A 14,052-nucleotide genomic window follows, 5' to 3' on the forward strand; every position below is an offset into this window, starting at 1 on the left:
TGCCAGGGGGGTTGACTCAGCCTGTCATCCTTCCGAGGTCGGCTAATTGAGTACCAGTTCACTGGTAATTCCCTGTTTGTCGTTGAAGGCGGCAAAAAGGGTTGGCGTCAGGAAGGGCATCCGGCCGTAAAACATTGCTTCAAAAAGGGGACAAAAAAACAACAACTACCACGGTCCCCGAAAAGGCCAACCCCCGCTTTGCGGGGAAAAATGGCCTCTAAACGGTGGTTTTTACACCATTTCTGGATCTGATGACTTGCCAGTAACCATTTTGTAAAAATGAATGTGCAGCATCTAACTCAATATGTCGAAATGTCACACACATCCATGCCCTTGGGATTCCCACGGGTGACCCCGCAAGTTTGCATTGCCGTTCGTCGATGGACTCGTTCGCCCGTCTCATTCGTTTTCTTGCTGCATCCTGTTCAAGTCTGCGTTCTTCATCGATCGTCTCATTCATTTTGGAAATAGAAGTTTCCACGCAGCGCATGAATTGTCACGATCCTCAAGAGGAATTTGTCTCGTAATCATCAAATGATAAATGGCAAGTAAATTATATTGTGGAAAATTAAAGATTTCAAATAAACCTATTTAAAGTGTATTCGCACATAACTAATTTAAAAAAACGAAGAAATATCTCTCGGTAATTTCCTGAAACATATTTTACTTCCGGCTAATAATGTTGAATTAAATAAAAACGAAGAAATATATGTCGGCATCATTGTTGACGTTTTTGTGACGACTGTCATCAAACGAAAAAGTAATATATCTTAACGGAAAAGCAAAAGCGAATTTTTAATATATATCGACACGTTGCCGTCGGTGTCATGTTGGGCGGTGTATGATACACCATGACGCGATTTTTAAAAATATATCTCTGCATTTTCCCGCGTGTGTGGAATGTTCTCAATTATTGCTGACACCGAGTCCAAAACCATCGATAAAAATGAAATCATATGGTGAGTTAGATTGGAGATAAAGGCGTGAGAGAGACTCAATGGCCTTGAAGTTGAAGTTACAGGCGTTTGAGAATTCATTTCGTTCTATAAACGGCAACTTTCATTGGATTTCCTTCCCGTTTTTTTTCAACCGAGTCGAAAACTATGTTAGCGACTGTGAAAAATGAAATTATATATCGAATTTTTAATATGTATCGACACGTTGCCGTCGGTGTCATGTTGGGCGGTGTATGATACACCATGACGCGATTTTTAAAAATATATCTCTGCATTTTCCCGCGTGTGTGGAATGTTCTCAATTATTGCTGACACCGAGTCCAAAACCATCGATAAAAATGAAATCATATGGTGAGTTAGATTGGAGATAAAGGCGTGAGAGAGACTCAATGGCCTTGAAGTTACAGGCATTTGAGAATTCATTTCGTTCTATAAACGGCAACTTTCATCGGATTTTCTTCTCGTTTTTTTTCAACCGAGTCTAAAACTATGTTAGCGACTGTGAAAAATGAAATGATATATCGAATTTAAAATAGATATCGACACATTGCCGTCGGTGTCATGTTGGGCGGTGTATGATACACCATGACGCGATTTTAAAAAATATATCTCTGCATTTTCCCGCGTGTGTGGAATGTTTGTGGAAAATTAAAGATTTCAAATAAACCTATTTAAAGTGTATGCGCACATAACTAATAAAAAAAACGAAGAAATATCTCTCGGTAATTTCCTGAAACATATTTTACTTCCGGCTAATATGTTGAATGAAATAAAAACGAAGAAATATATGTCGGCATCATTGTTGACGTTTTTGTGACGACTATCATTAAACGAAATAGTAATATATCATAACGGAAAAGCAAAAGCGAATTTTAAAGATATATAGACACGTTGCCGTCGGTGTCATGTTGGGCGGTGTATGATACACCATGACGCGATTTTAAAAAATATATCTCTGCATTTTCCCGCGTGTGTGGATTGTTCTCAATTATTGCTGACACCGAGTCTAAAAGTAAAACCATCGATAAAAATGAAATCATATGGTGAGTTAGATTGGAGATAAAGGCGTGAGAGAGACTCAATGGCCTTGAAGTTACAGGCCTTTGAGAATTCATTTCGTTCTATAAACGGCAACTTTCATCGGATTTTCTTCCCGTTTTTTTTCAACCGAGTCTAAAACTATGTTAGCGACTGCGAAAAATGAAATGATTTATCGGATTTGATTTGAAATAAAACTGGGGGAGAGCAAGACACCACGGGCCTACAAAACAGGACTCAAAGCTATGCGAGTTAATAAAATGGTGGATATTTGTTTATAGCCACTCCCAGAATGGGTGGAGCTATGGGTGGAGCTACTCTGCAAACCGAGTAAGCCACACCCCGGACAGACACCCAACAGATAGACAGACAGACAGACAGAATCATCTACGGCTATTATAATATAGATAGTACACTATACTTTACACAATATATACAATATTAAACACAATATTTACACACAATATTTACACAACATATACAAGTATTGTATAGTTTACACAAGTAAAGTATGCCTGATGTGAATGCTTCACCAATATGGCATTTTTATTCCGATTCTACACGAGAAAACTGTACTTGCAGGTCGAAACAAATACCAATACTAGAGTATGGCACTCGGTAGAGCGCATACCTCCGCCAGGTGAACGGTTTACATAATGTATCCCACTGATGGGCCAGATCTGGATCCGGACCTGAACCAAAAAAAATGCTCGTCACCAAACCAACGCAACCACCAGTCCACAACTTTTTGAAATATCGTGCTATTATATCGTTTTTGGCCCCATCTCTCAATGGTGAAGAATCACTTAAAAAATAATAAAAACTCTCATACCGGATCTGGATCTTCACCAAAATCGAATAGTTTCGTCCTTGTCACAGAACCAACATGTCCATCAAGTCTCGTCCGAATCGTCCACAACTTATTGAAACATCCTGCTCAGAGACAGACTTCTACAGATAGACAGGAATGAAACATAACCTCCGTCTACCGTCTGAATCCGGCGGAGGGAATAGGGGAATTTTAGTTTAAAGTTGATGTGTGGCGAGAATGAATATCAACAACATGTAATAAGAAAGGATGTACGTACTCACGGGAACTGTGGTGTTTATTCAAAGAGGACAATTCAAGATTGGTAACAACAAGAAAATGCACAGGAGGAATTTCTCACCTGAATCTCCAACTGTTCTTTTTCCGTCTGCAACAATTGCTTCTCCTGCTGCAACTGTTCCTTTTCCGTCTGCAACAATTGCTTCTGCTGCTCCAACTGTTCATTTAACGTCTGCAACAATTGGTTCTGCTCAAACCTGTTAACAATAACACGTGATATGAGCCCAGATATTGCAAGGAGCTCGGATACAGGAGGAGCCATTGGGCGCATCACATCTGTGCTCTATGAACACCACATTGAATAAATCCATCAGTACCGACATCTAATTCCACTGGAATGTGAGTGGGGTGGGGGGGGGGGCAGGGGTTATACATAATTTTTTGTGTGGGGGAGGGGGGGGGGAACAGGGGACATGAAGATATATTTTTGCGTTTGGGTGATGAAGGGTGAAAAATGAACAAACCCGAGCAGCATGCTCACTTCTTGACTAGACCATCGCAGACCAATTTTTTCGCAACCACTGGGGGATTTCGAATTCTCCTCTGATGACATTTTTCTCTAGGGTCTTGCGCACATTTTGATACCACACACGTCCAAATGGGACTTACTGTTTAGGTGTGACATGACAATTAGTCCTAACAAAAAGCAGTCCAAAAGAGTGCAATTTTTGCATAATAATCATGTTTATGTCCAAGAAGCACGTGTGAATAAGGGGTACATGCCTGAGGACACGTGTAAATAAGGGTTACATGCCTGAGGACACGTGTGAATAAGGGTTACATGCCTGAGGACACGTGTGAATAAGGGGTACATGCCTGAGGACACGTGTGAATAAGGGTTACATGCCTGAGGACACGTGTGAATAAGGGGTACATGCCTGAGGACACGTGTGAATAAGGGGTACATGCCTGAGGACACGTGTGAATAAGGGGTACATGCCTGAGGACACGTGTGAATAAGGGGTACATGCCTGAGGACACGTGTGAATAAGGGTTACATGCCTGAGGACACTGATGGTGTAAATTCATCGGCTGGTAATTTCTTCCGAGTGTTTTAGCATGTTGTCTGAAGACATACCTATTAGCATATTGCATGTGCATTATTAGCATACGAGTACGGTAAGCAGCAATTTACTCACAATGCGCGATTGTTTAACCCTTTGCAGGTCTGATTCGGCACTTTCTTTGCCTTCAGTTTGTGGAAAAAGTTTTTAACTCTTTTCCACACTGAAGGTTTTTCTCCTTTGCCTTTTGTCTTCTTCTTCTTCTTCTTCGTCATCTTCGTCTTGTTTTGTTTTTCCTCCATGTCTTCCTAAAAAAAAAGTGATTAAAGCCACGATTACTTTCAATTTTGTTTTTTTCACACTTTCTCTATTCTGGCCTGGTCGAATGGACTAGACTCCTCCAGGTATGCAACTCACCTCCAACCTGTCGAGCCAGGGTTCCAATCTAGACCCAGCTATAAATTGTCATCCAGGTGTTTCGCCGACTGGGTGATTCATCAATGTGAGTGACATCCCTCAGATGGACAAATAACCATGCTTCCACAAATTGATGCAACCAGCAGCCACAGGCTACATATGAAACAACCGCATCAACTCCAAGTTGAGCACTTCAAGAAGAAAGGGGAATTGCAGCACAAAGAGTTGGACTTTGGAGTGGGGGGCAGAAGGGAACGAGTTGGGAAAGGGAGTTGAGGTTTTGGGGGAAAGGGGGTTGCAGGGCTTGAGGAAGAATGGGGGGGCAAGGACAGAGAGTTGTGGTGAGGGGCAGAGAGCTAGGAGAGGGAGTTTCAGGACTTGGGTTGCGGAAGGGGTTCAAATACTTGGGGCTGGGAGCAGGTTGAGGACTTGAAGAAGAAAGGTGTTGAGGAATTGAAGGACAAAGGTGTTGAGGAATTGAAGGAGAAAGGTGTTGAGGAATTGAAGAAGAAAGGTGTTGAGACCAGGTCTTTAAAACGGCTGTTCACCACCATCTCTTATCTTCCCCAATCCAAAACCTTGATCTTTTCTACCCCCGCTAATTTCACCCCAAATCCACTTTTTTGAGGTGACTTTTGTCTTCTTTCCTGGAAGTCCTTGGTGTCCTTGCGTTTTATACCTATCCTGCCTCCCCCCAGGCCCTCTGCCTCCCACACATCTGCCGATGTCCCTACCCTCAAATGTTGTGTTTGTGTGCTTCCTCCCCTTCTCTCCCCATCTTGTCGACCGCTCCCATTTTTACATACTTTGTTTACTTGTTTGTTTGATTTGTTTGTTTGATAAATGTTAGCTCTTTCACGAGCCTCGACTCTGTATACAACAAAAAAAAAAAAAAAAAGATTTAAAAAAAACCATCCCCGGGAATATTACCACAAATGAACTACAACTGGATGCAATCCGGGGTTCGGTGACGATCCTGGAAAGAGAACTTGGAACAAAACTCTGAAAAAGTTGAACAGTTTGGTCCATGAACCGTGATGCCTTACTGAAGAGGAGGTGGATACTTTGGGTCCTGGGAGGTTCTATTCCACCCTCTGAACCCTGCATAAGAGATAACACACACACACACACGCACGAATGCACACACACACACACACACACACACACACACACACACACACACACACACACACACACACACACACACACACACACACACACACACACACACACACACACACACACGAATGAACACACACACACACACACACGAATGAACACACACACACACACACACACACGAATGAACACACACACACACACGAATGAACACACACACACACACACACGAATGCACACACACACACACACACGAATGAACACACACACACACACGAATGCACACACACACACACACACACACACACACACACACACACACTAATGAACACACACACACACGAATGTACACACACACACACACACACACACACACACACGAATGAACACACACACACACACACACGAATGCGCACACACACACACACACACACACACGAATGAACACACACACACACACACACGAATGAACACACACACACACACACGAATGCACACACACACACACACACACACACACGAATGAACACACACACACACACGAATGCACACACACACACACACACGAATGAACACACACACACGAATGAACACACACACACACACACACACGAATGAACACACACACACACACACACACACACGAATGAACACACACACACACACACACGAATGAACACACACACACACACACGAATGCGCGCACACACACACACACACACACACACATGAATGAACACACACACACACACACACACACACACACACGAATGAACACACACACACACACACACACACACTGCAATATTCTCGCATCCCGTTTGGAGCGAGACTGATAAACAAATAAATAAACAATTCGTGAAATCGATTCTTCAGCCGAATCACAAAAACCACAAGTTTGGCTCTAATCAATGCTCAGCGCTTGTTAGAAATACATTTGGTCGATTTGATTTGCTTTGTTTCAGAGAAATTGAAACTCACATTCGCCAAAGGAAGTCAAAATTCTCAAAATCCACGTCGAATGAAGAAATAAAGATCGCGCTCCGTGTAGCACCACCGACCACGACAACAGCTTCAATTGAACTGAACATACACACACACAGAACCGAGTCTGAATGTTGATACACAAATTGTTGCCATGGCAATAATAAAACGGGCACTCTTCAAAATTTGTGACGCGATTTTGGTGTCATAAGCTCCGCCCATCCTGCAGGCCACGCCTTCCACCCTCTTCGCCAGTCATAAGCGAACGAATCATTAATTAATGATTAATTAATTCTAATAAATGCCCAAGATCAAGGACACGACCCCTGGGGGGGGAAGGGAAGGGGATTGGGGAGGGGGCAGAAGGGAGGAGAGGGGGGCAGGGGGGGAGAAGGGGGAGGAGGAGGGGGCAGAAGGGAGGAGAGGGGGGCAGTGGGGAGAAGGGGGGCAGGGGGGAGAAGGGGGAGGAGAGGGGGGCAGTGGGGAGAAGGGGGGCAGGGGGCGAAGGGGGGAGGAGAGGGGGCATGGGGAGGAGAGGGGGGCATGGGGAGGAGAGGGGGGCATGGGGAGGAGAGGGGGGCAGGGGAGGAGAGGGGGGCAGGGGGAGGAGAGGGGGCAGGGGGGAGGATAGGGGTGCAGGGGGGAGGAGAGGGGGGCAGGGGGAGGAGAGGGGGCAGGGGGGAGGAGAGGGTGCAGGGGGGAGAAGGGGGGCAGGGGGCGAAGGGGGGAGGAGAGGGGGCATGGGGAGGAGAGGGGGGCATGGGGAGGAGAGGGGGGCAGGGGGAGGAGAGGGGGGCAGGGGGAGGAGAGGGGGCAGGGGGGAGGATAGGGGTGCAGGAGGGAGGAGAGGGGGGCAGGGGGAGGAGAGGGGGGCAGGGGGGAGGAGAGGGTGCAGGGGGGAGGAGAGGGGGGCAGGGGGGAGGATAGGGGGCAATGGGGAGAAGGGGGGCAGGGGGAGAAGGGGGAGGAGAGGGGGGCAATGGGGAGAAGGGGGGCAGGGGGGAGAAGGGGGAGGAGAGGGGGGCAGTGGGGAGAAGGGGGGCAGGGGGGAGAAGGGGGAGGAGAGGGGGGCAGTGGGGAGAAGGGGGCAGGGGGCGAAGGGGGGAGGAGAGGGGGGCATGGGGAGGAGAGGGGGGCAGGGGGAGGAGAGGGGGGCAGGGGGAGGAGAGGGGGCAGGGGGAGGATAGGGGTGCAGGGGGGAGGAGAGGGGGGGCAGGGGGAGGAGAGGGGGGCAGGGGGGAGGAGAGGGTGCAGGGGGGAGGAGAGGGGGGCAGGGGGGAGGATAGGGGTGCAGGGGGGAGGAGAGGGGTGCAGGGGGGAGGAGAGGGGGGCAGGGGGAGGAGAGGGTGCAGGGGGGGAGGAGAGGGTGCAGGGGGGAGGAGAGGGTGCAGGGGGGAGGAGAGGGGGGCAGGGGGAGAGGGGGAGGAGAGGGGGCGAGGGGAGGAGAGGGGGCAGGGGGGAGGAGAGGGGGGCAGGGGGAGAAGGGGGAGGAGAGGGGAGAAGGGGGGAAGGGGGGAGGAGAGGGGGGAAGGGGGGAGGAGAGGGGGGCAGGGGGAGGAGGGGGCAGGGGGGAGAGGGGGCAGGGGGGAGGAGAGGGGGCAGGGGGGAGAGGGGGGCAGGGGGGAGAGGAGGCAGGGGGAGAGGAGGCAGGGGAGGAGAGGGGGCAGGGGGCAGGGGGGGAGGAAAGGGGGGCAGGGGGAGGAAAGGGGGGCAGGGGGGAGAAGGGGGAAGGGGAGAGGAGGTGGGGGAGACAGGAGAGGAAGGGGGTTCATGTATGATGGGTGAATGTGGCTCACGTTTCTGAGTTAAGTGTGATGCCGATCAGGAAGAAGAAGAAGCTGTACTATCAAATTCGTACACTTCCGGAATAGTTTGATTTATTTGTATTCAAATGTCTGGTGATTGTTTTGTATTTATTTATGCGAATGTGTACTTGTATATAACTGTCATTAATTTTAAAAGGCTTCGGCACAATCGAACGATTTTTTTTTTTAACTCCAAAAAACGATCTTTTTTTCAATTTTTTTTTTTGTCCTGCCGAGAACACCCCCATGCACGCACTGATGAACCTCTGAAAGGTTGACGAAGATCCGTTCAGCCATCTCTGAATAAAACGCGGACACACAGACAACTCGCGTTTATATATACTAGTGCGTGCCCGTACGTGCGTGGAGGTAAGTACGTGGACATACGTACGTTGACGTACGTACCAAAAATAAGGCCTCACTGTCCGGAAGTTCGCATATCGCAGTTACGAGTAATCGCAAATTAGTTTTAATGGCCAATTCTTCAATTAGCGCCAACATATTTTGCCATTTTGCAATTTCATCGCAAGGAAAAGCACTAAGAGCGAGCAGCTCGTTCTTCATCCGTTTCAGCTGCACGACGCCTCGTCACGCGCGTAGCGTCGCGTGTCAGGCGAGCAGCTCGTGCTTCGTCAGATTCCATTGCGCGTGCACGATTAGTCAGGTTCACTATGTCAATAAATTATATTTCGTTCAAAATCATGGTAGATTAGCAAACCTATACATTTTTGGAAAGGTTATAGCATAAGGAAACTAAAAATCAATGTTCACATTTGGAGAGATACCTGTATGGCGGCCATTTTGGATTTTCAAAATGGCCACTGTAAAATACATATTTTGTTCTATTTCTGCCTCTAATTACCCTAAAAACTTTTTAAAATATACTAAACCTATATTTTCAGGGACAAGAAATCCAATGAAAGTATCAAATTAGTGCTATGGGGAATGGTAAGACACGAATCAAAGGTTTTGAATTGCAAAATACTGTCTTTATATTCGCGATAAGTTGCATAATCGAATACATGTTATCATTTTGTACAGGCAGTTAATAACATCAAAATGTGTCACAATAATTCATATCACCAAACATACACAGGCAGTCAGCAAAATCATATATACACATGCAGTCAGTATAACTTCGCATCTACACAGGCAGTCAATGACAAAATATACACAGGCAGTCAATGGCATCAAACATACACGATTACAGAATATGCCATTTAGAGTTCGTCATCACTGTCCTGTGTGTCGTATCCGACAATATAGTCCGCATCGTTTTCACAGTCCGTTCCACACAAGCAAAGGTCGGTCAAATTGATTGGCAAATCGAATTGGTCGAATGGTCGATCGAAGCGATTGGTCGAATGGTCGAATTGGTCGAATGGAATTGGTCAATTGGTCGAATTGGTCGAATCGAATTGGTCGGAATTGGCAAATGTAAACATTGATTTTCAGATTTTCCATGTAATAACGTTTCCAAAAATGTATATGTTTGCTAATCGACCATGATTTTGAACGAAAAAACATAGTAAACCTGACCATATGCGCAGTTTTGTTCCTTTGTTGTCGTAGACGACGAATGGATTGGGGCATTGTGTTTAACTACAATCAATCTACTAGTACCCGACTGCAAAGCCGCAATGAGCCGGCGAAGCCAAAGCCTCTTGCCACTATTTTACCCATCACGATGGCATCAGTAGCTTAGGTAGTTGATAGTAGGTCGGTGTAGGTACCTTACCTGGTAAGACTTGGTAAAAGAGAAGAGCAGACAGTCCTCCCCAATACCTACATACAATAAATGTCACAAGAAGCTTAAGGAAATAACTATAGATGTGCTAGCTTCGGGCCTATTTTAAGAAATTTTAACTGGGCTTAACATACGTTTTCACAGTATGTCTGTAGTCTTCTAACTTCAGTCGCTGTCAGGGCTGGTTCTCTCCGGGCATGGCAGCTTCCTCCACCAGAAGAAGTTAGCTTGTAGTAAGATCAGTGCCGACAGATCAGCCGATAGCGCCGTTTCAACGGCAATGTGTGACTGTCGTTAATCAAACCGAGCTTTCTTTCTTTATGTAAACCGCTTATACCGTAATTCTGGCCGTGAAAAACTATCCCCTACGGCCGCGAGATTTCTAAAAAATAATTCTTCGTCAATTTTAGAATATTTGACGTCGTTTTCAGCGTCCGAAACGCGTAATAAGCTTTAAAAAAATATTTTCAAATGCTCGAATCTCATTGGTTCCGGTGTTTGGTGACGATTTTCGCTGAAGATAACCAGGCCCGTGCGGGCCGAGGTTGGTCTTAACGTATTTTAATAATAAATTGGAGGTGCATTAGATTGTGAATCAAACAAAGACGGGTGAAAGAAACTCCTATTGAACGTTTTCCAATTTGTTATGCATACTTCCGCATCCGCAAGATGGCGGCCTCCATTGAGCTTCGGAATTCTCAAGCCAAAGCATAATCTGGTTTTCGACATAATACGTACGCGTTTATTGACAACACCGGCTTCGCCGGCTATAATATAGACTAAGTATATGGACAGTAAGTATTAAAACTTTCATCGTTCCTTCGGTCTTCGCTCTCGTCCTTCGCCGTTCCTTCGTTCACGTACAAAACGTATGTGTTTGCTAAATAAATGGCCATAACTTGGTAACCACTTGTCCGATTAATAGCAAACCTTGAAAAGGCACATCGTCAGGTCCCCAGCAATATACCTGGCAAGTTTCACTGAGATCGGAGCAGTGGTTGTCGAGAAACAGCGGTCACAGACATACACACAGACAGACACACAGACACACAGACATTGCTTGCATTCTAGAGAAATATATATATAAATCGGGATTTATATTTAATTCAAAAATTGATCCAGACGTCTATTCTCTTTCAAACATTCAAACCGACAGAGTTAGTTATTTATCACAGCATCTGTAGAATTTTCACCCCTTTACTCAACTCCGTTTCACTGTTATTTGGTGGAGCAAAAAGTCAACTGAGCTTTATAGATATTTAGATAGATTATTTACGTAATGCTTGAACATCAGTGGCACACTCACCACACATCCGTCTATTAATTACGTACTATTGGAATGTACCACCTTTCGACCCTTTGGACTGCTGCGACCCCTTAGACCTTTGAAGACCCCCAAGACCCTTATAACTTGTAGGAACCCGAAGACCCATAAGACCCCAAATACCCTTAAGACCATCAAGAGCCCTAAGGTCCCAAAGATGCTTTGAGACCCCAACGACCCTTAAGACCCTTCAGACCCAAAGATCCTTTAGGACCCGAAGATCACAAAGATCCCTATGGCCCTTATATTATAATGATCCCTAAGATCCCTGAAGTCTCCTAACACCCTTTAAGACCCTTTGAGACCCCGAAGACCCTTAAAGCCTAAAAAAAACCTAAAAACCGGTTTTACCGAAAAAAAACCCGGTCCAACCGGATGGGTGGTTTTTTGGGAGAAACAATGTCCTTACTGGATGGCCATTGGCTCCCGAAGGGAGCTCATCCCCCCTTTAACAGGTATTGTTTTTAGTCCTGCAGGGTGTCACTGTCTGTCACCCTCTCCACTGGCAAGCCCGTGAGGGTTGTCGGTTTAGTTGCCAATTTTCCGACCATGCGGCAGGTGGCACTGGGTTACATGTTAGCAGTGGCAGTCAAGAGACTGACCTGACTGTAAATGAAGTATGAAGTATTAGTATGAAGGTTATGCTGGGTGTTTATGTCTTGATGAATACTTTTTGAGATTATTAATCTGCAAAGCTGGCATTCAAAATTGATGATGGAGCATTTGTGATCTCAGGATCTGAAAGAGCCTAGTTTGAGTACCTCTTCGCCTTGCCATCATTAGTCGTTGCTGATTTACTCTTTGTGATTCTCATGCTCTAGCTCTTCCATGAGCCTCGACTTTGGATATAAAGGACGAAAGGAGAGATCTAAAGGGGAGACGACAACAGGAGAGATCACAAGGTGCAAAACAAAAGGAAGAATGTTGAAAAATGTTTTTTTTATTTTTCAACATTTAATTTTTAATTTTTTACATTTTTTTATTTTTTACATTTTTTTTATATTTATGTTTTAACATTTCATTGACCTTAAGATGACCTTTGACCTCAAACTCAATAGGCTACTTCCTTATGACCAAGTCTACCATCTGGTGAAGGTTCGTGAAGATCGGTTTAAAATTATTGTGACCTGTAGGCGATTGACGGACAAACGGACAGACAGACACAGACAGAATAACGCACAAGACCAAACAATATACTTGAAACATCTTCGATTTTGCGAGTAATGATCTATTTTATGGTTACTTCCCATCAATGTGATTGGTTTATGTGTTGGAGATTTTTTTAATGGAGCTGTCACTTTTCCAAGTTCACGTTTGAATTGACGCAAGGCCACGCCCCGTCACGTGGGATATTGATGATGAGCTCCCCACGAGGCCACGCCCCATTACATCGACGTAACCCATTTGTTTTGCGAAGCCCTGACCGCCGTGAACTTTCATTTACGATCCTGCGGAAGGGAATGAAAAAAGGATCAGCAGTGGTAAACACTCCAGGCTCGGGTTCCTCCCCTCGCCTCGTCCTACCAGGTCGGGACTGAAGCTCGAACTCTCCCCCTATGGGTCCATTTCAATTCCACAAAAGCTGAAGCGATCTCGTTTTCCGCTGTTTGATCGACTGCTTTTCCTGGGTGTGTTGCTCCTGGTACAGCTGGTGAGTTGGGGTCCAGTAACGGTGTTGACCTACAACGGGATTTGGTGCTACCTCTCCTAAGCCCGTCTGCACACGACTTGTGCCCGTGCGAAACTTTCTTGTTAACTTTTAAAAGTTTAACTTTTATAAACTTTAATTTTTTTTGTGTTTGTAGTTTTCCAGCCAAGTTATTTTTCTTTTTGTAGCCTCCTGGTGTCAGATTGCTCGCTGCGGGTGGGGGAATGAGGAACGAAGACTAAAATGTTACGTCACACGAAAGAAGCTTTTTGCCCTCCTTTAACCCCCATTTAATATGAAGATGTTTATTTTTAACCGTCTCCAGTATCGTGTTGAGATCCACCGTTTTAATCCGGGTTTAGCAATCCGAAGGTCGCTCGACTTCCCAAACGGAATTGTGTTTCGTGCAATCGATTTATTTCCCCCCAAAATGAAGTTTGTGTGACGTGTCCTGCGAGGAGTCTTAGAAGAGGTGCAAAGGTGCGTGCGAGCACCTTCTTTGCGTGAAGTCTGAATGTACCCAATACAGATTTACATGTGGCACTAGATACTGTGCGGTGACTTGGAGGTTCGCACACTCGCCTCCAAGCTATCTAGCCTGACTTCGAATCCTGACATAGGTATAAACTGCCATCCTGGTGTTTCACATTCGTTAATGGACGTGAGAGATCCCACGGTCTCCTTCATGAATAGTAGGAGAGTTATCGCTGTCATCAGGAACAAATCCTGCCATCATCTTATCTATTCTGCCATCCTATCAACAAATTCTGCCATAACCTTATCCGAATGGCAGGCTTGGCCAACCAGTTCGTGTAAGACTTGTGCCAAGCTTCCTCCCCTCCCCTTCTCCCCACCCACGCCCCCCCCACCCCCCACCCCCCACCGCCCCCCACCAACCAACC

The 14,052-nt window shown here is 45.8% G+C and overlaps 2 protein-coding genes across 18 annotated transcripts in view; one reads left to right on the forward strand and one right to left on the reverse strand.

Annotated features, from left to right (window-relative positions):
• Nucleotides 1-14,052, reverse strand: part of LOC137424777 (uncharacterized) — a 675,237-nt gene that overhangs the window by 392,836 nt on the left and 268,349 nt on the right. The window lies entirely within an intron of this gene.
• Nucleotides 1-14,052, forward strand: part of LOC137424790 (cytosolic 10-formyltetrahydrofolate dehydrogenase-like) — a 256,540-nt gene that overhangs the window by 159,771 nt on the left and 82,717 nt on the right. For 3 of the 17 annotated variants that reach the window (XM_078775928.1, XM_078775940.1, XM_078775922.1), the window contains one exon: nucleotides 12,324-12,404. The exons of the other annotated variants lie outside the window; for them this stretch is intronic. In XM_078775928.1, the coding sequence (XP_078632054.1) occupies nucleotides 12,324-12,353 (30 nt within the window). In that variant the 3' untranslated portion in view covers nucleotides 12,354-12,404. Of the gene's footprint in view, nucleotides 1-12,323; nucleotides 12,405-14,052 lie in introns of those variants that run through there. 17 annotated transcript variants of the gene reach the window in all.

The sequence above is a fragment of the Myxine glutinosa genome, chromosome 4 (genome assembly GCF_964187855.1).
Source record: "Myxine glutinosa chromosome 4, kmMyxGlut1.1, whole genome shotgun sequence".
Lineage (NCBI taxonomy): Eukaryota > Metazoa > Chordata > Myxini > Myxiniformes > Myxinidae > Myxine > Myxine glutinosa.